The 21,047-nt window shown below is 33.1% G+C and overlaps 2 protein-coding genes and 1 pseudogene across 2 annotated transcripts; 2 read left to right on the forward strand and 1 right to left on the reverse strand.

Moving 5' to 3' along the window:
- Positions 1-54: 54 nt before the first annotated feature.
- On the reverse strand, positions 55-8,434 carry LOC140989159 (ABC transporter G family member 24-like). The gene is made up of 14 exons (XM_073458277.1): positions 8,001-8,434; positions 7,605-7,681; positions 6,756-7,016; positions 6,543-6,606; positions 6,315-6,461; positions 6,169-6,203; positions 5,909-5,982; positions 3,048-3,943; positions 2,454-2,750; positions 1,732-2,217; positions 1,399-1,547; positions 890-1,179; positions 667-800; positions 55-587 (listed from the first exon to the last, which is right to left on the reverse strand). The coding sequence occupies exons 1-14, from the start codon at positions 8,234-8,236 to the stop codon at positions 431-433; spliced, it is 3,303 nt and encodes a 1,100-aa protein (XP_073314378.1). The 5' UTR covers positions 8,237-8,434; the 3' UTR covers positions 55-430.
- Positions 8,435-11,108: 2,674 nt separating this feature from the next.
- LOC140989160 (leucine--tRNA ligase, cytoplasmic-like) lies at positions 11,109-13,613 on the forward strand (annotated as a pseudogene).
- Positions 13,614-17,282: 3,669 nt separating this feature from the next.
- Positions 17,283-18,873, forward strand: LOC140990359 (uncharacterized). Its single transcript, XM_073460022.1, has 2 exons — positions 17,283-17,528; positions 17,655-18,873. The coding sequence occupies exons 1-2, from the start codon at positions 17,478-17,480 to the stop codon at positions 18,198-18,200; spliced, it is 597 nt and encodes a 198-aa protein (XP_073316123.1). The 5' UTR covers positions 17,283-17,477; the 3' UTR covers positions 18,201-18,873.
- The last annotated feature ends 2,174 nt before the right edge of the window (positions 18,874-21,047 follow it).

Consider the following 21,047-nt stretch of genomic DNA (forward strand, 5'->3'; position numbering starts at 1 on the left):
AGTGTGATCATCAATTTTGTGTATGTAACTGATAAAACAGAATCGTTATCAAGAAAAATAATTCTACACAGAGCCAATCTCAACATCAAATCCTACAAAAATTAACATTTCTACTTTCACAATGTCATCTATCATAAACTCATCCATACACGATAGTCGAACAGTTTAGGTACAGTCTCGTGGCTTGGCTTGGGGTGGTGTGCTGCTGTTGATAAAGATTGCCTCCAAGGATCAATTTTGTGGCAACCAGTTAATCCATTAATTGAAGCAGTTCGTTTTATTTACACACTGTGTTGTCTCTTAGCATGAATGAACGTTCGTATGCAGGTCTATCAAACTCATAAACATTTGGCTTTTGCAACCGAGGTGGATGTAAATTATTAAACCAAAAAACACTGAAGATCGTCCCAGGAATGTTCAATGCTTCGACTCACTTTTTTTGGAGTGTTACCATACCAATGAAAGCGATGGCTCGACAGATTAGGCCAGCAAGAATTAGTGTGCACAAACGAAAAATCCAATGATGAACATTGTACCCATACTTGAGTAATGAACCACAACGGGTTAATAGCCACACACCATAGTATCTGAAAATCAAATACACGAGTAAGAAAAGCCAGTCTAAATATCAGAAAATTAAGGACACTAGTACATGTTGCAACTCACCGCTCTGCATTTGCAATAACAAATGCTTCTAAAGCCCACTTTGGATAACAAAAATCTGCTAAAATTTTCACGAATTTGCTCCCATTCGACTGAGTCGCGATGAGAGTCAGAACGACAGGAAGTAACACCGAGCACTGCATGAATTAAAAGATTCAAATTCTTCATTCTTATAGAAGGTCAAACTATAACGATAATAGTTATTTAGATAAAGCTATCAATTTACCAGCTGAGAGGGACCAGGTTCAAGAAAGATGGCCAGCACATAGCCAATACCAGTAACACAGTAAACAAGGCAGAGCAAGACAATGTAGTTATATGCAAAGGTCGATCTTGGATTGCTGAAGAAGTAAAACATTGAGAGATAGACCACAGGTTTTATCAGAGTATTGAATAGGTCGACGGTGTCTTTGGACGAAAAATGGGCCAGGCTGCTAATGCCAGAAGCACTCTCCCTCCAGTATTGTAATTTGTCGAGAGAAAATGATCTTAAAGCTGCGATCTTGCACAATAAAGCTGAAATTTGGCGAGTTAGAAACACCAGGAAGCAATTATGGAAAATTACTGACGAAGAAAAGTAGGTGAATGTTGAGCAAGTCATGTCATGAGAAGGAAGCCAACAAACAATTTTGTAGCTTTTGAACCAGGGGACAAGAAAATGACGACGTTGGTACATAAAAAGATGAACAATTCATTAAAATAGTATAAGTGAGCCCAAAAATTGAATGAACTTACAAACAGCAATTATTGTATATGTATAAGCACCGAATCCAAAGGTCATATCATTTGCCTTGGTCAGTGATCCCAAGCATGCACCTGCAATTAACAGGATGAGATAATCTACTGCTTGCGTTTTAGCTTCTCGCAGCCGTTGCTTGCCGACCCTGAGATATAATGAGATTAGAAAACTAAATAATGATACTAATTAAAGAATATCAACATATAATAACCCACAATTATACGACGAACATATCCCATTTTTTTTTCCCGTTTTCAGCCCCTCTTAAACAGCAACTGAAATTAAGTAAAATAACATTTCTGATCAAGATCATCTTTGAAATCATGTACCTTCCAAGGAAATACTTGTATTGCACAAAAGTACTTGGGGTTCTTCGATTTGACAAGTCAATCGACCTAAGGAAGTTGTGCCGTATCATGTCACGCTGCCGCTCCACATTGCATTTAACATCTTGCCATACTTCCCCAGCAAACGATTGCTCCTCCGGGACAGAACAAGGAATCTCATGACCACGATCACCATTCAGCGGGGATGTACTAGGTCCTGCATGTATTCTCAGATCTGGGGGCACAGGATAACCATTATGTAGCATCCATCTAACAGGAAGTTCTGTATAACTCACGCCTGAGCTTGAGCTAGTTTTAACCATTCCCTCCAAAATATCGATGAAGTAATCTGGAGGATTAGTACGGTCTGGTACATTGATGCCAAGACTTGAAAAATAATCTTCAACATCTTTTACAGGTCCGTGATAGACAGTGAGACCTCCTCTTGCCAAAAGTATTAAATCATCAAACATCTGGAACAATGTATAGCTGCAACAAGAAAGCGAAAAGGAAGTATCAATTCAAAGGCTTGTCCTTAGAGAAAAATATTAGAATACCATCACATGAAAATTTCGATTTATTGCTAGTCATCTAAATGCCACTAGTTCTGTAATTTCTAACAATAAGTGCACTCACAAACAAAAAAAACAATGTTTAGCTGCATACATTAGCAATGATCAGCTTTTTTCAAAAGCCCAAACCATAAAATAGGTAGTTACTGTTACCTTGGTTGATGGACAACCATGCAGATATTAACCCCTTCCAGAGCTTCTCGTCGAAGTGATCTTAGAAGTAGCTGAGATGATGAGCTATCCAACCCGGAAGTTGGTTCATCCAAGAATAATAATGACGGTTCCATTACTAACTCTAGACCAACATTTACTCGTTTTCTCTGACCTCCAGAGATACCACGTTTCTCAACTGTTCCAACTAATGAACCCCGTATTGCCTGTAATCCCAAGGCGTCAATGACACGCTCAACAATAAGAACTTTCTCCGCCTTTTGTAAATCTGCAGACAGTCTTGAAAATTTTAAAATATAAATGCCATTGCATTTTGTGATGAAAAGATTTCATTAGTACAAGGGGGGAATAGGGCAAAAGATCAAGAACCTGAAAAGTTTATAAAGAGTGAATTGTAAAGACAATTATGTTTTCATTCTACTTTGTCACAAACACAGTTCCACATGCACTGATGCACATACCCCACTATAATATCCAATAAAGGTCTAGATTACAGATCAATTGTCACGTTTTGTTGTTGTCCACAGCCCCTGTCCCCCTGCATCTATAAAATGTTCAGTACTAAACATCACGTACCTGCATCTTGCACTAAACCATAGATTCTCTTCCACAGTCAAATTCCCATGCACAATATCATCTTGCGGCACAAAACCAATGATTTTTCTGTATGAATGAATAGATATCGCCTTCCCATTAATGGATATCATCCCGCTTACTGTGCATCCAACTGTTTTTCCTGCAAGAGCTGAAAGAAATGTAGTTTTTCCAGCACCTGATGGGCCCATAATAGCAGTAATACGACCAGGTCTTATCTTCCCTGTAACGGACCTCAAAAGATCTTTATGTTTGCCCTTTAGAGTGACAGTTAAGTCTCTGAAAGAAATCTCAATTAGAGGCCGTTTAATAGGCTCTCTGTTCATTGCCATTGAAATGACACCCGAGAACGTAAGGTCCTTGTTGCGCTGCTGTTGAGCTTTCTCTTTCTCAATTTGTGCGTAAGCGTACTTGAAAATCTGACTGTGAGTATGAATATCCTTTTCTTTCGAGATTATTTTCTTGCCATTCATTTCTCTAGACTCTAGATCAAAACTCTCAAAACTAGCGGAATCACCTTCAATTTCATATATCATGTTCATAAGATGGACGGGTTCGGTTTTCTTAGCTTGAGATGCAGCAGGTGACAAAGATGGATACAAATCGCTCGTAGTTTCACTTTCTGTTTGATTAAAAATTATAACTTGATCAGAATTTGGAATATTCTTCTTCGAAAATCTGCCAGAAAATTGTGACTGAAATTCTTGTGAATGCTTTTTGGCAGCCTCTTTAGCAGCTTTCCACCTCGCACGGGCTCGCGTCTTCTCCCTGACAGTTCGTGCCGCTGCTTCTCTGGATTTGGCGTATCTCCTTTCTCTTGTGGTAAGTATTTGGTCGGAGCAGTTATATATTATGATCAGAAGGGTACTTAGTGCAGCCTGCGACATGGGTTGGTTATAATTTATCAACTATTCCCGCGTACATTAAACTAGATACTCAAGATGTGAGTAAAAACACGACGGGTCACATTAGCAACGGATTGCTAGCAAAATAATTTTGGTCAAACATTTAAAAAATATATATCTTCTCGTGCTCAAATACACTCGAAAAATAAAGTTTATCAAGTTATCTATATATCTATATACCTATAAAAGTGTGGATAATGGACATTGTTTTCGAATTGTGCAATGACAAAATTAACCTTTTAGACACACTTCAAGAATAGAATGTAACTTCTATATTAATTTTATCAAATAACTCATCATTATACTACATTTAAATGTTTTATCCTTTTAATTTTCTCTCTACAATTTTTTCCAACGATTTTATTGTAATTTTGTAATTATATTTTTAGTGCAATTTCTAATTAAGTAATAAATTATAAGATCACAAAAAGATATATGAAAAATTTATAACTATATGTGCAATAGTATAATAACTAACATATTTTATGGGTTTTTTAACAAATAATTGAAAGTAGTAATTCAAAAACCGAGATTTAATGAGCAATAAAAAAACTCTAATTGTTTGAATTTTTTTAAAAAAATCTAATTACATTAAAATTTATTTTTAATAATTCATTGAATGTACTCAAATGATAGTGAAATAACACAATAAATAACATTTTGAATTTTTTTTAAAAANACGATTTCAAAAAAATATGAAAAAAAAATTATCTATAACAAATATATATGTTATAGGCATAATTATTTTATTAAATTGTATAACTAAAAAATTACATTATTGCATGTAAAATCAATCATCAATCAAAACTTTGAATATGTAATTCATAAAAAGAGATTTAATGAGCAATAAAAAAAAATTCTAAGTTATTTTCTACTGGAAAAACAATATATGATATAATCATTATAATTCTTATAATAAATATAATTATAATGATCATTGATTAGCATTTGTCAAAGTATCATAATTTTTACATATGATATTTAATATCTTTATTTAATTATTTTGAAATCAAACTAATTAATTCAATTAGATACAAAAATAACATTTTTTTATGAAAGTTTATTTCTTTTGTTATATTTCAAATTTTAATGGTGAAATTCATACCAATAGTTTAAAATCTATATTTAATAATTATTATATGAGTTTATTTGATATGTACCATATAATCTTATTTGAATGTGCATTTTTTTACATAAGTTGATTTATTTATTATTTTAAAACTTATTTAACAAGAAATTAATAGTCATCAATGTTAGTCTACCAAAGATCGATATATAGAATTTATTATCCATGATAGAATTGTAAAAATAAAAAGTAAAAAAATTCTTTAGGAGGTTAAATTAAATATTATGAGGTATATTTTGCTATCAATATTACTATATCATTTGTTTTAATATTGTTTTTATGAGTTAGCCACAGTAATTTTAAATTGATAATTACTTGTCTTTAGTATACTTCGCTTATGTAAATTATGATTTATACATTGATAAAATCAATAATTTGGTTGATTTTTATGTTATTATACTTTATACGTGGTGTTTGAATATATAATTTTTTTTAAAAAATTTGTTTCAGTTCATTTTGTTCTATATATTATGTTCATTACAATTTATTATATAACATAAAATCAATTGCTTGAATTTTAATTTGGGAAACAATTTTGAAAGTAAGTTATATAAGTTCTTATAAATCGTCTAATATGATAAGAAATTAAGTCCAGATAAATAATAAAATGATTCAAATTATTTTTTAGAAAATCAAAATGTTTTAATTTTTATAATATAATTGATATTACGTGCAACGCACGTACATCATACTAGTTCACTCAAATATCTCATTAGATTAGTGAGGACACATTATCTTATATGTTTAGTAATTAATATAATACATGTCAAGAAAACTTGGAAACACTGTCAAATTAGAGTTTAATTACTTACAATTAGCATAATACCATACGCATGAATATCTTGACTTTCTGTTTTGGCATTGCATGTAGTCAACTTGAAGCATCCTGACATAGTCGCCATTAAGATGGGTTGAAAAATGTCAGTATAATAAATAATTTTAACAGTAAGTATCCAGTTAATAATCTATTCCAAATACAAGATTTTCACATGCAACTATGGCAAGCCAAGGACAGAGAAAGAGCAAGGCAAGAAAGAGACAATAATATGGTGTGCTTTAACTCGAAACTCACGTTGTTCATCTGTAGAACCCATTGGACAGTAATTTCTGAAAGTTAGAAAACAAGGAAATAAAACGGTGCGGTTAAAATTGAAGTCTAGAAATATTCAAATAACAAAAAATCGTTTTTTCGACAGTTTTTGAGATATAAATCACTACCCACTGCTGCAAGGCTTTGTCTCAGTACTTGAGGGGCAATAAGAACCCGCCAAACAAAATAACTCATTACTTGAATGAGCATCTGTCCACACATTTGCACCACCACAAGTGTGACTTGAATCTCCTGGAGGTGGTTTGTAAGAATATCTGTAGATTCCTACTAATGAATAAGTTATGCACAAACACTGAGTTTAAAGAAGCACCATCACATGTATAAATCGTACTTACGGTGCACACATGCTTGTATTAGGATGGAAGGTTGCAAGTGGACAGTAGGAACCCAATGGACATGCTTCAATTTGAAAAAAAAAAACGAAATACTTAGGATGTCTTTATCAAATATTGAACAGACTCATATAGAACACCCTAAGAAGACTACATGCAGGGTTCAAATATAGAGCTAACTAAACTTAAAGTTAATAAATTTTCTTGATAACTTACGCATCATGCAAGTGATACCATATGGGCAGAAGAAACCTTCACAGCAAGACTGGCAATTAGATTGCCTCATAGGTATTTGATGAGGGTTCTTAAAGCCGCTAGTCTCGTCAGAGCCAGTGCCACAAGCCCATCCTGGCTCGCAACCAGCAACCCAATGTGTAGAGTTACAGTTCCTGTTAGGCTTAATGTGATTCCAACCATGCTTCAAGCTATTAAAGTAAACTTCCATCTCTGCCGCATTACATAATCTTGGAGTAATATCTGTGGTCGAAAAACCAAGAGGTTCAAAGATAGAAGTGCTAAATTAAAAGCTGAATAGATTTGAAAGTGTGCAATTTATAAAGGTCATAAATTTAAAATATAATGCACATTTGGTGGGTTTAGTCTAACAATTTACTTTGTCTGAAATTCCAATGATCGAATTTCAAAGGTAGTTAGTTATTCCCAACTGAAAAGATAAAGTCAAACTACAGCAACTTTTAGTCATTTCCATATCAAACTGACTCCAAACTTTGATTCGATTTACGATAAGCATGTGTCATGAATACAAACCTACAATGTTAGGATGGAAAACGTTTGGAAAAAAGTTTCCAATTTTACTCGCGCACTAACTCGAGATATTTGTAAGGAAATCTGGATCATTAATTCCATCCCACAATACTAGGTCCCGTCTCTTTTATCATGTAACTTTGTATTCAACAATCTAGAATTCATGTCCTTATATGTCATTAGTTTACAGTGAAAACCAGCAACAGTTGAAATCTTAAAACAATTTAAGTGAATCCATGGACACCTGTCCGTGTTTATGACGAGTTTTTCAACAAAAAGGGGACATGAGCTCCGAACTACCTCCAGTTTTGGCCAGGCAAGCAGCTACAAAACTCAAATCTGAGGAAAAATTAAAAGCTGTGTTCCATTCAGCTTCCCTGCACATGAATATATGATATAAAGTAACATGTTACACATTCTGATCGAATAATTTATCATCTTTAAAACCCGTCACCAACCAATAAAACACCGCAAAAAGGTTTTTTTTTTTTTAAAAAAAAAAACCTTTTTGCTAGTTTCTGTAATTTTCTTGAAACATGAAATAAAATTGAGCTATTAAATCTCAATACACGTTTTTTTTTTTGTTGTAAATTTCAGCATTTTATGGGAATCCTCCACCGAACATACGCACCAAAGATTTCAGGATATATATATGTATATATAAACAAAGCTGGAAATGAGAGTCGAAACACCTACGGGTTCTCAATGCAAAAGCTGTAGTCTTGAATAAGTTGACTGGAAAGAATATCAGAGGTCAGATTATTGAGCCCATTGTACGCTAATCGTGTCAACAAATCAAGATTTTCTGGAATGGGTGGACTGATCAATTCACCCACTTGACAGCGCACCAGCTGCAGGAAATGTGACCGGAGCAGCACAATACAGATAAAGAAAGCAAACAGTGTGGATGAACCCAGCTTCCTTCTACTCATTATTTTGCCAGACTGAAAACACCACAAATTTCGTGAATGAATCCCAAAGGAGATGATGCAAATATGGTTTTTCCGCTGCTTAATATAATATGTTAGAATCTCTTTGTAAACCAGACTGTAACGTGATATTGTCCGGGAGAGTTCTTGAAAGCTGATCGCTTGGAATTTGTTTGCCTACGGTTGGTGTTTCTATATAGCGGACTGTACATACATATATTTACACACTTATAAAATATTTTCCGAACGAATACACGATAGGTTTGGCATGCGATCCTATCTCTTCACGTCGGCACTATTTGATTATTTTATTTTTTGTTTTAATTAAAAATTGACTGCATCGTCTATCACTGTTCGTCTCGATTATAAGATCTAATTATTGCATATCTTCTTCTCAATAATTGAACTTCTTCTAATAAATAATAATCGAATATGTGATATTGACTCTGCTAATAATTGTAGGATCAGGTGCAATTCAAATATTCCAAATCATACGACAACTAAATCATACAACAGCTCAAATGTCGACAATTATTGCAACTCAATAAACTAGCTAGTTGAATCAGACTAGGCTTTCAAAATTTATAAGTTTATATCTTTATAGAATTTAACTGAAACAAAAATTTATTTCAAACTTTTATGGTTATAATTTTAACTAGTTAAATTAAATTCAAAGCGGGAGCAAACATTGATTAATTATTTTGTTTAAAAAAAAGTGTTTGTTTTCTTCGTAATTGCCAAAGTTGGAGGGAATGGCGCTATAGAAAAATGAAGTCAAACGGGATCAAGTCTTAGGAAGCGACGACATGCCGGCAACGAGGACAGAAGGCACTTTCTTCTTTCTCTCTCTCTCTCTTGTGCCGGACGAGGATGCTTCAATCTCATACATAAATTATTTTAATTTCACTACAAAACAAAATTAAATAGCTTTACTTTGAGGAAACGAAAACAAGAATTTTAGTTATGCTCATCACAAAGTAGAGGTGACCTAGGGTCACAAATTAGGTACATAATTTCAATTCTTGAAATCTTTTTTTAAATTATTTATCAAAATTTTGAGAGTTTTTTTTTTTTTGAGATGAAATTAGGCGTAGAACTGTAACGGTTCAAGTTGGTTGGGACATCCCGACTCGTGGAACCTCTTGTCCCGACCGTGGATGATGAAGATAAAAATCTGTGGACTGAAAATTTGATAATTCCATGGATTTAAACTGATTGATGTCTATGGAATCGAATAATATAGTCTTAATCAATTGAAAATATGGAAAACGAAAGTCTAAATCAATTAAAATGATTTACTATCTTTTGTGCCTCCCGATGTCGTCTATATCACGCTAACAAGGGGATGCTAACTTGACAATTCGTTCAATTAATTAAAGTGTAATGCTAAAAGTAGTTTTAATATATTATAATATCGTAATATTGTCTTATTATATCAACATATCATAAGATTTTAAAATTTTTAATTTTTGTATTGGTTTTTTTATTATTTGATTTGATAAAAGCGGTGGCAAATGGCAACGGCCATTTGAAAAGTAGGGTACTATTATTATTATTTTTTTTGAGTGGATAGGTAAATGAGAAAGAGGGTGTAATATCGAAGTCAATTAATTATATGAGAAGAAGTTAGACTAATTTATTTAAAATATTGGACAATGTTATTTATTTGAATATAACTTGTATAATAATTTTATTCAATTTTTCTTATGTATTTAATTTTATATTATACATCGGACGATTGAGAAATTAAAATTCAGTATCAAATCATTTTAAATATTAATGGGTTGGGGCTAAAACTGAGTTTTCAAGTCCCTCGCTTGCCTGGTTTGGATTACTGAAACCATGATTGAGACTAGTTCTGATAAGTTCGATCGTAGAATTTGAGACGTACGAAAAAAACATAGGTGAGCATTCGGTTATTCATTTTAATCGATTTATTTAAGCCAATCGAACCGAATGTTGTTATGAAAACCGATTTAGTTATTTAAATTGATAATCAATTGCAAGTTATTTTTAAAATAGAACAATAATTTAAAATGGAACAATAAATATTTTTCCAATCCTCTCTATTTTTTTAATCACCCAACCAAATAATAAAAAATATTTAATGATTAACATATATTATAAATATTTATATTTTATATTTTTCATTTGAAATAAATTAATTATTAAAATTAATAATAATAATAAATAATAATAATAATAATATACTTAAGTGCGGACCCTCGTCCACGTGGAGCGTCCGCGCCTACAAAGAGCGGATGTAAACGCGGATTAATGTACTTTTGTATAATAATTTTTTTTGAATCAATTTTGAAATTTTTGTATTTGAAATTAATTGTAAAAAATCTTTTTGTAAGCGCGGATTAGAATATTTTTGAAAAATAAATTTTTTTTGAATCTTTTTTTAAATTTTTTTATTTTTAAATTAATTATAAAAAAAACCCTTGTTACAGAGTTATAATTGGAGCCGAGACATCGTCCAAATAGATCTTGTGTCAGTTCGGCGAAGATTGTTGTTGGTTAACAATTTTCCTCGGCCGTAATTCTCCGGTTAAATGAAATTATTTCTACAATAAAAACATTTATTAATTACTACAAAGTATGAGAGGCGATATCACAAAGTTAGATTATTCTATATCATATCTGAATATTTTTTCATATGATGTGATTAAATGTTAGATCTTGGATCATCAACGTACGTGTATAAAGTTTCCATAAAAATGAGAGATCCTCATGACATGATTTGATGGTATTAAAATCAGGAGAAAAACAATATCAATATAGCATAAACTAAAGTCGCAAAGTTATCAAGAACAGTTAATAGAAGGTCTGTGTCAGCAGAAACCATAGTGTTCATGCCACACATGTCGTGCCGTCTACACAGGCGATAACGACCGTGCTCACCCCGTGGTTGAGTCTCTCCGCATGTGTATACAATCGACTCATGAGGCTCGTGATCACCTTATCGTGTTGGTTTATGATTTGGAGAATCAGAAGGTGTAAAAGTTGATTGTGGGTCAGTTCGTTATCATTTTTATGTCAGTTGACTCAGATTTTGCTGTTATTTAGGTGAAAAACGACGACTTACATGTTCGTTTTTTTTTTTTTTGTTTAAAAGCCGCAGCTTGTGAATACAAGTATCAGTGGAAGGAACCGTGAGCTTATAGAGTTTATGACTCGTGTCTTTTGTATTTGACGAACTCCGATATGCATATTATATTCGTGATCACAAAAAATTCAAGTAGGATTCGTATCAACGTAGTAGCAGATGTATCTGAGTACTCTGTTTAGACAATTTCTGTGTATTCCTCTTCTTTTTTTATTACAAGTGCAGAAGTGGTGGGAAGATGGTGATGTGTCTCGGACCGATGCAAAGGACCCGCCATCCAAGCCATTGCGAAAAGTTATTTGGCAACTTCCCGTTCCCGTATATGAATGGTTATCTCCATTTGGGTCATACTCATGCCTTTTCTTTATCGAGACTTGAATTTGCTGCCGTCTATCATAGATTGCGGGGAACAAACGTGCTCTTGCCTTTTGCTTTTCATTGTACCAGGATGCAGATCATAATCGGGCTTCGGGGTGAAAATGTTTACCCGCAGGAATATACTCTCATAAAAATGGAAGTCATCACATCTTTTCCTTCCAAGATGAGTGGTTTTGGAGGGAAAGAAGGTGTACCTCGCAGCAGCTACATTGAGACCAGAAACTATGTATGGGCAAACCAATTGTTGGGTATTGCCCGATGGAAAATATGGGGCTTTTCAAATTGACGACACTGAAGTGTTTATCTTAACAAGAAGGGCTGCTCTAAATTTGGCGTATCAAAACATGTCCCGTTTTCCAGATAAGCCAACTTGTTTGGTTGAGTTGACTGGTCGAGATCTAACAGGTCTTCCTTTGAAATCTCCTTAGCGTTTTATGATACTATATATACTATGCCCATGTCACAGTTCTCATGAACATGGGCACAGGAGTTGTTGCTAGTGTTCCTAGTGATTCTCCAGATGACTACATGGCCCTCTGTTATTTGAAAGCAAAGCCAGGTTTAAGAGCTATGCACTGTGTGAAGGACGATTAGGTAGACACATTCGAGATCATACCCATCATCCACCACGCTGAAATTGGAAACAAGCCCACGGAGGGAATATGCGTTGAGAAGAAGATCAAGAGTCATAATGAAAGAGAAAAGATTGACGATGCCAAGCAAATAGTGTACAAGGGAGGGTTTTATGAAGGAACCATGCTTGTTGGTGGGTTTACTGGAATGAAAGTTCGGGATGCTAGAAGTTTGATATGGCACAAGCTTCTAGATCAGGGGGTTGCAGTGGCCTATAGAGAGCCTGAAAAAGAAGAAGTGTCAAGATCAGGGAATGAGTGTGTTGTAACGGTCCTGATGAGTTATCTTTGCCAAACGGTCCTGCTACCACTTATGCAGATTCTATTTTCTCAATGAGATGAACATAGACAGTTCAGATGACTGAGAAAAACTACAGTGAATACATGTTTCGAGAGGAGTCTGAAAAGTGGCTTCTACGATCTTCAAGCTGCAAGAGATGAATATAGACTTTCTTGCACCTCCGTGGGAATGCATCGTGATTTGTTGAGACGATTTATGGTGTCAAAACTCGACTTAATTGTAGCTCCAATTTGCCCATATTATGTGGAATACGTGTGGAGGGAGCTCTTGAAGAAGGCTGGATACGTCATAAAAGCCGTATGACCTGAAGCTGATCCACCAAATCTTACCCTCAAAAGCGGAAACAAATATTTAATTTGCAGGATTCAATTGGGTCGATGAGGAAAATTTTGCGAAAAAACGCTCAAAACAATCCAAGAGTTGGCTTGATATTTGTAAAAGAGATGATTGGTGGAAAGAGGTATGTCTGAACATACTACGGGCGAAATTTGATCACATAACCTTCAGCTTCGCACCCGACCAAGAGATCCTTTCTGAACCGACAAAAACAGAAGTTGTTAAAGAAGGCTACTTTATGCAAATTCAGACGGTTTGTATGCCATTCTCGAGGTTCAAGAAAGATGAAGTGAAGGCTGTCGGGGCACAAGCACTGGACCTGCAGCTTCCTTTCGGCGAAATTGATGTTCTTACGAAGAATTCAGAACTTATCAGGTGGCAGTTAGTCCACGAACATTTGGAAGTTTTGGCGTCAACGGATCCTGAGGCTGTTGCTAGAGCAGGGAATCATGTTTCTGTTTTAAATTCCAACCCATCTCTCCCGGAAATCCTACCGCAACCTTTCTTAATTGATGTATCTTTGTGCAGATTTTAGTGATATTGCATTTTCTTCTTGTTTCACACATCCAACAAAACGGAAATAAAATTGTTGATTTCTGCTATTTTCAGAGTTGTAGGATCTGTTTATTGGTCCAAACATACGAGAAAAAATATTAGAAAAATGATGGTCATTACATCTATCCCGAGGCTGATGCCGTAACGCCTAAGGGCAGAATATTGAATACACTGAAATCTTTTGTTGTGATAAATGTACTTGAGCAAATTTAGAAAAAATGGAGGTCGTCTTTCTTTTTTTTTTTTTATCAAAAAAGTTGGAAGGACCCATGCAGAGATAATGTAAAATGGCATGTGGAAGAGCAACAAGTTGACAAAAGATTTGATTATAATCTAAACCAAATCAATTCATATCTGAACAGCGTAAACCGTGTTGCTGCACGAAACCAAAAAAGGCGACTCGCACCACCCACCATAAACAGACAACACTTGAATTATTAATAATTATTTCAGTTATTCTTTTGCTTTTACCCATATCTAACTCAATATATTTGGACAATAAATTTTGGGTAGGGTTCAAAAAGTTCTGGTATTGCATGCTTTTTGGTGTTTCAAGTTGATTTTTTCACAAAAATTTTGGTAAGACGGGCTCACAAATCAATTTTGTGAGACATATATTCTATTTAAGTTATTCATAAAAAATATTATTTTTTTATGTCAAAAGTATTACTTATTATTGTAAATATGAATATGGTTGACTCGTCTCACGGATAAAGATATGTTTTGAAAAGAGACCAAATATTTTTTTTTTAATAACTATTTTAAGTTATCCTCCCAATTCAGGCTTAATCTCTGCCTTTTATTTTAACAAACTTGACTTGGTGAAACGTTAATAATTAGTGACAATAGTTATGTCCAACTCATTTTAATTACATCAATAATGATTGAACTATAATCAAAGGGAATTTTTATGTCTCAAATATTAGTTAACAAAAATCCTTAAATTTATCATTTCCTAAGAAAAGGTAATTAAAACGATGTTCTTTCTTGTATTTTAATTTCATCATATTTAGGTGTATATATATATATATGCACTTTCTACGTATATTTACAATAAGATTTTTAAATCGACCTTTTTTCTTTAACGCTATCAAAAGTCAAGATTAGTAATAATTTGTTTCCGCCTGCATTTATACGAGGTAATTGATGGAATTGGTTTTGTAGGCGTAAGGGATCAAACCTAAATAATCATTTTGTTGGTGAAAAATAAAGCATAATCGTTTCATAAATCATATTTAATCATTTGTGTTTCTTGGATAACTTTTTTTTTATATATATATTTAAATGTGAAATTTGACAATTATAAATGTCATTTAATTTCGGCAACAACCGAAGAATTACTCGTAGCCATGCCAAAAAAAAAAACAAGAAGCTCTAAATCGAAAAATTATTTAACTCATATATTCTTGTTTTATTTTTATTTTTTTTTGTCTTCTTAATTAACTGAAGAACTTGATCTATTTCATGAGCTATCAAACAAGTTAGGTGGTTAATCTGTCACCACATAAAATAAGTAAGTTGAACTGATCATTTCTCGATCTACCAAAATTTTGGGCTGGTTTGCTCTTGCATGTCTAATTTGGCACAAAACCGACTAGGCTAACACATCCACATTTAATATGTGAGCCGACTAAATTTCTTAACCCGCCAAAATGATCAGCTAGCCACACACTAGCTGATCCTAAATGCTCAATCTCATCTCATATATGTTTATTGCTTTTTCTTTTTTTTTTTTGAAGTTATGTTTATTGCTTTCAATAAAGGCACACTTGGCACTGTTTTTTTTATATATATATTAAAATTTATAATTTAATTCAATTTTCCTTTTCCAGAGTAATTTAACTCGATTTTTTTTCTTATTTGGAAGAGGATAATTTAACTCGATTTAATCATAATGTGCGTTGTGGCCCACAAGCACACAAACGCGTGGTGGATCAGTTTCCATTATAGTTGGTCAAAATTCAAAATGTTGTTTTATTGTAAATGGACCCTACCGTTAACTAATTTCCAATTTAAATTATATTTAATCTCACTTCATTTTAATATTCTTCCTGATTAATCGAACCCAATAAATAGAAGCAATTTAGCTCTTTCAAAGAGGATGTATTTTTAATTCGAGTGGCTTTCTTGTGAGAAGATCTTACGAATCTTTATCTGTGAGATGAGTCAATCATTTATATATTCACAATAAAAAATAATATTCTTATCATAAAAAGTACTACTTTTTCATGGATGACCCAAATAAGATATCCGTCTAACAAAATACGACCAGTGAGATCATTTCACACAAGTTTTTGCCTTTTAATTCGAGCGTTCGATGTATAAAATTATGTGTCAAAAAAGATAAATAGAAGTGATTTTTGAAAAGCACAGAGAATAAACCATAGGAGTTAATTTTATTTTTATTTTTTTGACAACTGTTACTTTTTGATGTATACTCGGTAAATTTTTTTCAGGATAAGGCAATAGCTTAACTAAGTAAATCGTCGTGTACGACAACTCGTCCAAGAAAATGTTGGTTACGAGAATCAAACTTCTAACTATTAATCAAACATTAATTTATTTTACCAACTCGGACACTTTGTGACAATTTTATTTTGGAAGTTGATGTTTACACTTCATTTCTTATTATTTGCACTCCATGACACATATTTTACACATGTAAAATGTAGACAAAACAAAATAAAATGTAAATATCCGCTCTCTTTTTTTTTTACTTAACTCTTTTGAATTAATCCACCTAATATATATTAAAGTATAAATAAATTGTATTCCTCCAATGTATATACAATATTCATATAACCCGTTACGTTGTTTTATTAGTTGTATTAATCCACTCTTCAATTATATTTAATGCACACTTTATTCACATTTGTTATTAATTATAAAAATAAAATTTATTTATTTTACTTTACAAATATATAAATCTGAACTCACATTGTTCTAAAGATTCTATCCACCTATTACACACGCACCACACTGATCGATCGTGTAATGATAGAAATAAATTAGAAAATTAATATATAAAATTAGATGGTGTATTAATATATCCAAGAACAAAAGAATTTCTTCATCGGAAAATGAAAATGTTCTAAAAAAATTTGTTTATGCTTGATTACGACGAGACACTCTCCTAGCTTTAGGGAAAAAAAAGAAAATTTTGAAAAGTTATTTAAAAATTCAACAACTATGTGGGCTAGTTCATCTTTCCTAATTTATATGTCAATGGAAAATTTTATGTTAAACATGTTACATTTGTTACTCATTCAAGCTAGAATTCCAAATTAGTGGAATATGTCAGTGTTTAATCAATAGTTATGAGTTTGATTCTCACTATCAATACTTTCTTAGACGAGCATGTCACACAAAGTTTGTCATATACGATTTATCAAACAAACATGATTTGCAAGTTAATGTGTTAACTTGAGATTCATCAAATACGCGCAAAAAGATAACGACAGTGAGTTTCATCCTCATAAAAACAAAAAGACTTCATTCAAGACAAAATTTCCAAAGAATTCTTTCTACAAACTCCAATAGTTTGTCATCTCTGGTTTTATGTCGATGGGATGGAATATACAAACACTCTAACAAGTGCTGGTTACTATATATATAATTATAATTAAGTAAAGGGCACTCAAGCCTCCAACTTTAATTCATATTTATTGAATCCCTTTCACAGTTAAAAGGTCCAATTTGCGTACTAAGAATCTAGCAGTATAAAGTTGAGCACTAGCCATACCTGCCCTTTCCATGCTTTTGGCCTTTCCTGTTTCTCTCCAACCATATTTATGTCCCATATTATTATTACAACCAAATAAAAAGTAAAAGCAAACTACCTCAAAAAACCTTATAATTAAGAAAGTGTAACTAACACCCTCATTCACATTTTGCTTTTTCTGCTCTGTTTTTGTTCAACTGGAGAAAAAGATGGAAGAACAATGCAGTCCTCTTAATTGGGCTTACTACTGTCAAGAAGCGGTGAGTTAACAATTTCATGATGAACCCATGTTTTTGGTGTTCATCTGATTACCATTTTCGAGTTTCGATTGGGAGTGTCTGTGTGTAGCCACCCATTCATTTTTGTGCTTTTGTTATGTTCTTTAGGGAATTGAGGAATATCTGTACTCGAGATTGGAGTTAGAGGCGGCTATCCTAAGTGCTCACGAAGATATTTCAAGAAAAGACGACGAAATCCTCCAACTCAAAGACCTGCTGGCAAACATCATCAGAGATAGGGACGAATTCCAAGCAAAATGGCAAGCACTTGTGTCGGAGAACCAACTGCTCTCGCAACAACTGCAAATGAAGACGACACAACCACCTTCGAATTGTGCAACCTCGGACGACGAGAACATGTCCTTGTCACCCTCGAATTGTGACGATTCGACAACATGGTCGCCTGCTAAGGTGCCATCATCGTCATCCAGCGATAAGTACTGGCCGTGCGACAAGTCATTGCCACAGAACGGCAAGTTCTTGCAGGCAGTGATGGAGGCTGGACCCCTTCTCCACACTCTCCTCCTCGCGGGGCCGCTACCCCGGTGGCAACATCCGCCGCCGCAGCTCAACTCCACCGACATCCCACCTGTCGCAATCTCCCCTATTAACAGTACCACCACTCCAACTCCTGCTCAACATTCTTGTCTATGACAATCAGTGTACGTACCTCCCCGTAACCAATTAGCTACAACCACAAAAAAAATTGAAGCTTTTCTTAGGTACTAATTCAGATCAGAAACAAGTGGGCTAGCTTAATCCACCCCTTTTAGCTTTTAGAGTCGTTTGAATCATTTTTCTACTATAACCAGGTTTTCTTTAAACATATTATAATGCAATTAGACTTGACTGCACAAGTCCCTTATCTCAATGGAGTTCCTAGGTGGAATCTACCATGTTTCTACTGCAAAAGGGGGGAATGTTTTGAAAAAATATTGTAATCGTAGGAATATGTTGTTTTTGTAAATTATTTTAGCTAGATTTACTAATGCTGGTCTGATTTCCCCAGATAATATCAGATTGGTGGGGGATTTAATTTTATATCGAATGCAAATCTTTTCCCTTTACGTAGATTTAGTGTATCTTGGTAGATTATGATGGTGTAGACCATCGTGTCATCATTTGCAAGATGACTTATTTTGATAGAATTTAAAGTTGTTGCTTTCGTCAAATTGTTTCTTATTTTCTTACTTTGTTTAAAGGTAATGGTCGATTTATTATAATATGGCCTTAACCAAACAACTTAGCTTAAAGATACTAAACCAATCTTACTTTACTTGACATTGTACCAACCATCATGCCCTCTGTCTACCACTGGATTTTAATCTGATCATTGCTCCAAATATCTTCTTGCAACGAAGGGACTTCAATTCACTATTGCTACAGTCATTATCGTTAATTCTGAAAAAGTTTAATTACACTTTCATCGTCTCTCCAATTCTTGTAAACCTGGAACGTAAAGACTAAAAGAAAAGACTCGTTGTTGATGTTAACGGTACAACTTCAGTCCTTTCTGCGAATCTGAAACTTAGGAGTTGAAGCTCAAAATGAAAGTAAATGGACCGAATTTTATCGTAAAAAACCGGCAAATAACATCAAATTCTTTCTTTAATTTTAAATACCTGCTTACATGACAAGAACTTTTAGAGTAAATGACAGACTTACAATCCAACATTGAACTAGAATAACTGGAAATATATCACATATACTATCTTATTCATTACAAGTAAATGTTTCAAAGTGATCGTGCTATATGCTTCGGTTTATTCCAATCATGCATTTTCTTGAAGTTTGTTGGAGGATTACTCCCAGAAAGATACATCCCATCGCTTCGTACTTCCCAATAGCATATATTACCATAACATAAATCCGCGGTTTTTGAATTAAAAACCTCGAAACTGGCATCACTCGATCCCCAGAAGAAATGGCAAAAGTAAAGACTCCTTTTAAAGAACGAACTGCAGAAGTTCCATTCGATATTTTGATTTACGGGAATCGTGGAGTTCCATATCTCCTTATTTTTAGCAGCGCAATGGGCTCTCAAATCTGGGGTATTCGGGGGAAGAAGATTGCCGACATGAATGGTGTATTTTGACAAGAATATGGTACAATATCTTTTCTCCTCGAATGCCATTGCTTGGAAGAAATTGGCAATTATGAAGATTATCAGTAATTTGTGCTTCATCGTTGCAATGCTCAAAATGGACCGATTGAAATTAAATATATATATAAATATATATGTATTTTGTCTCCAAGATGTTAATTTAAGGTTGCTTTTATAGAGTATGATTGAATTTTTTTTGAGAAAATGAAATTATGATATTTTGAAATAGATTTGCAAAATTTATATATTATATCCTTTTGAAATTTAAATTTGATCAACCATCTTCAAAAATTTTAAGCGGATTATGTTTGACTGCCATTTTTTTTAATCTTTCTTTTACATAATTTAAGATATTTAAAAAATTTATATCGATTATGAAATATAATTTCGTGGATGAGGGAGAGAGATCCTCTCAAATCTCCGACTGGTCGATGATCCAGAACCTATATTTTAAATGTTACTATAATACTTAATTATATCTACGGTCAGTTGAATGTCCATTGTCGTCATAGGATTGTCTTAGTATTTTGAAAATAATAAGAATATCAAAGAATCAACATGATTTTGGCAGATTCGAAGCAATTTGAGCATTTAATTATGAAATATGGTCAATTGAAATATCCATTTTAAAATTTTGGCATGAAATAAATAAAATCATATTGAACGCCACATATGAGTCCGAAGAAACTTAATTTTTTTTAAAAAAAAAATCGAAAATCCAAAAAAAAAAATATTATGAGATTTACAAAAAAAAAAAAAAAAAAAANCATGCATCAACATATTAATTAGATTAAAATTAACTATTCCAACTGTAAAATTCCGTTGTTAAAATATCTAACAATACATTTTAAGTTCAGGTTTATTATGAATATTCTTATTTATGCTTCAATTTATGTTATGTACGCTCCACTTTTATCAATAAAATTTTTCTTAAATTCTCCTTAAAATTTCGAATTGTCGTAAGATTATGAAATATTCCTAGATCATCGTCTCCAAATTGACAATATATCTTCAATGGTGGAGTATTCCCAGGGAGACTGTTGACAACGTACAGACATCATATTTATTACTAAAAAACACATCTGATCTTGTTGTTTAAGGATCTGGCTTTGTACAACGTTAACTAAAAGAACAAGAAACAGTGAAGCGTATGTGATCTTTGGAGAATTCATGTTCCGTGCGTTCTTTATACTAATGCTTGTATGCTTTTCAAGTTCAATTTATAGAGCTAAATATCTAAAACATTAATTAAACCATATTTTTACTTAAATAAAATTTGATAACAATTTTTTTTTTCAAAAAATATGAAATTATATACTTTTTATTCAATATTGGATACAAATTTTACATAATATTCAAATGAAGCTTTTATAAAAAGTCGTGTTTGTTTTTGTGAC

Source organism: Primulina huaijiensis, chromosome 12 (genome assembly GCF_012295235.1).
Source record: "Primulina huaijiensis isolate GDHJ02 chromosome 12, ASM1229523v2, whole genome shotgun sequence".
In the NCBI taxonomy this organism is placed as follows: domain Eukaryota; kingdom Viridiplantae; phylum Streptophyta; class Magnoliopsida; order Lamiales; family Gesneriaceae; genus Primulina; species Primulina huaijiensis.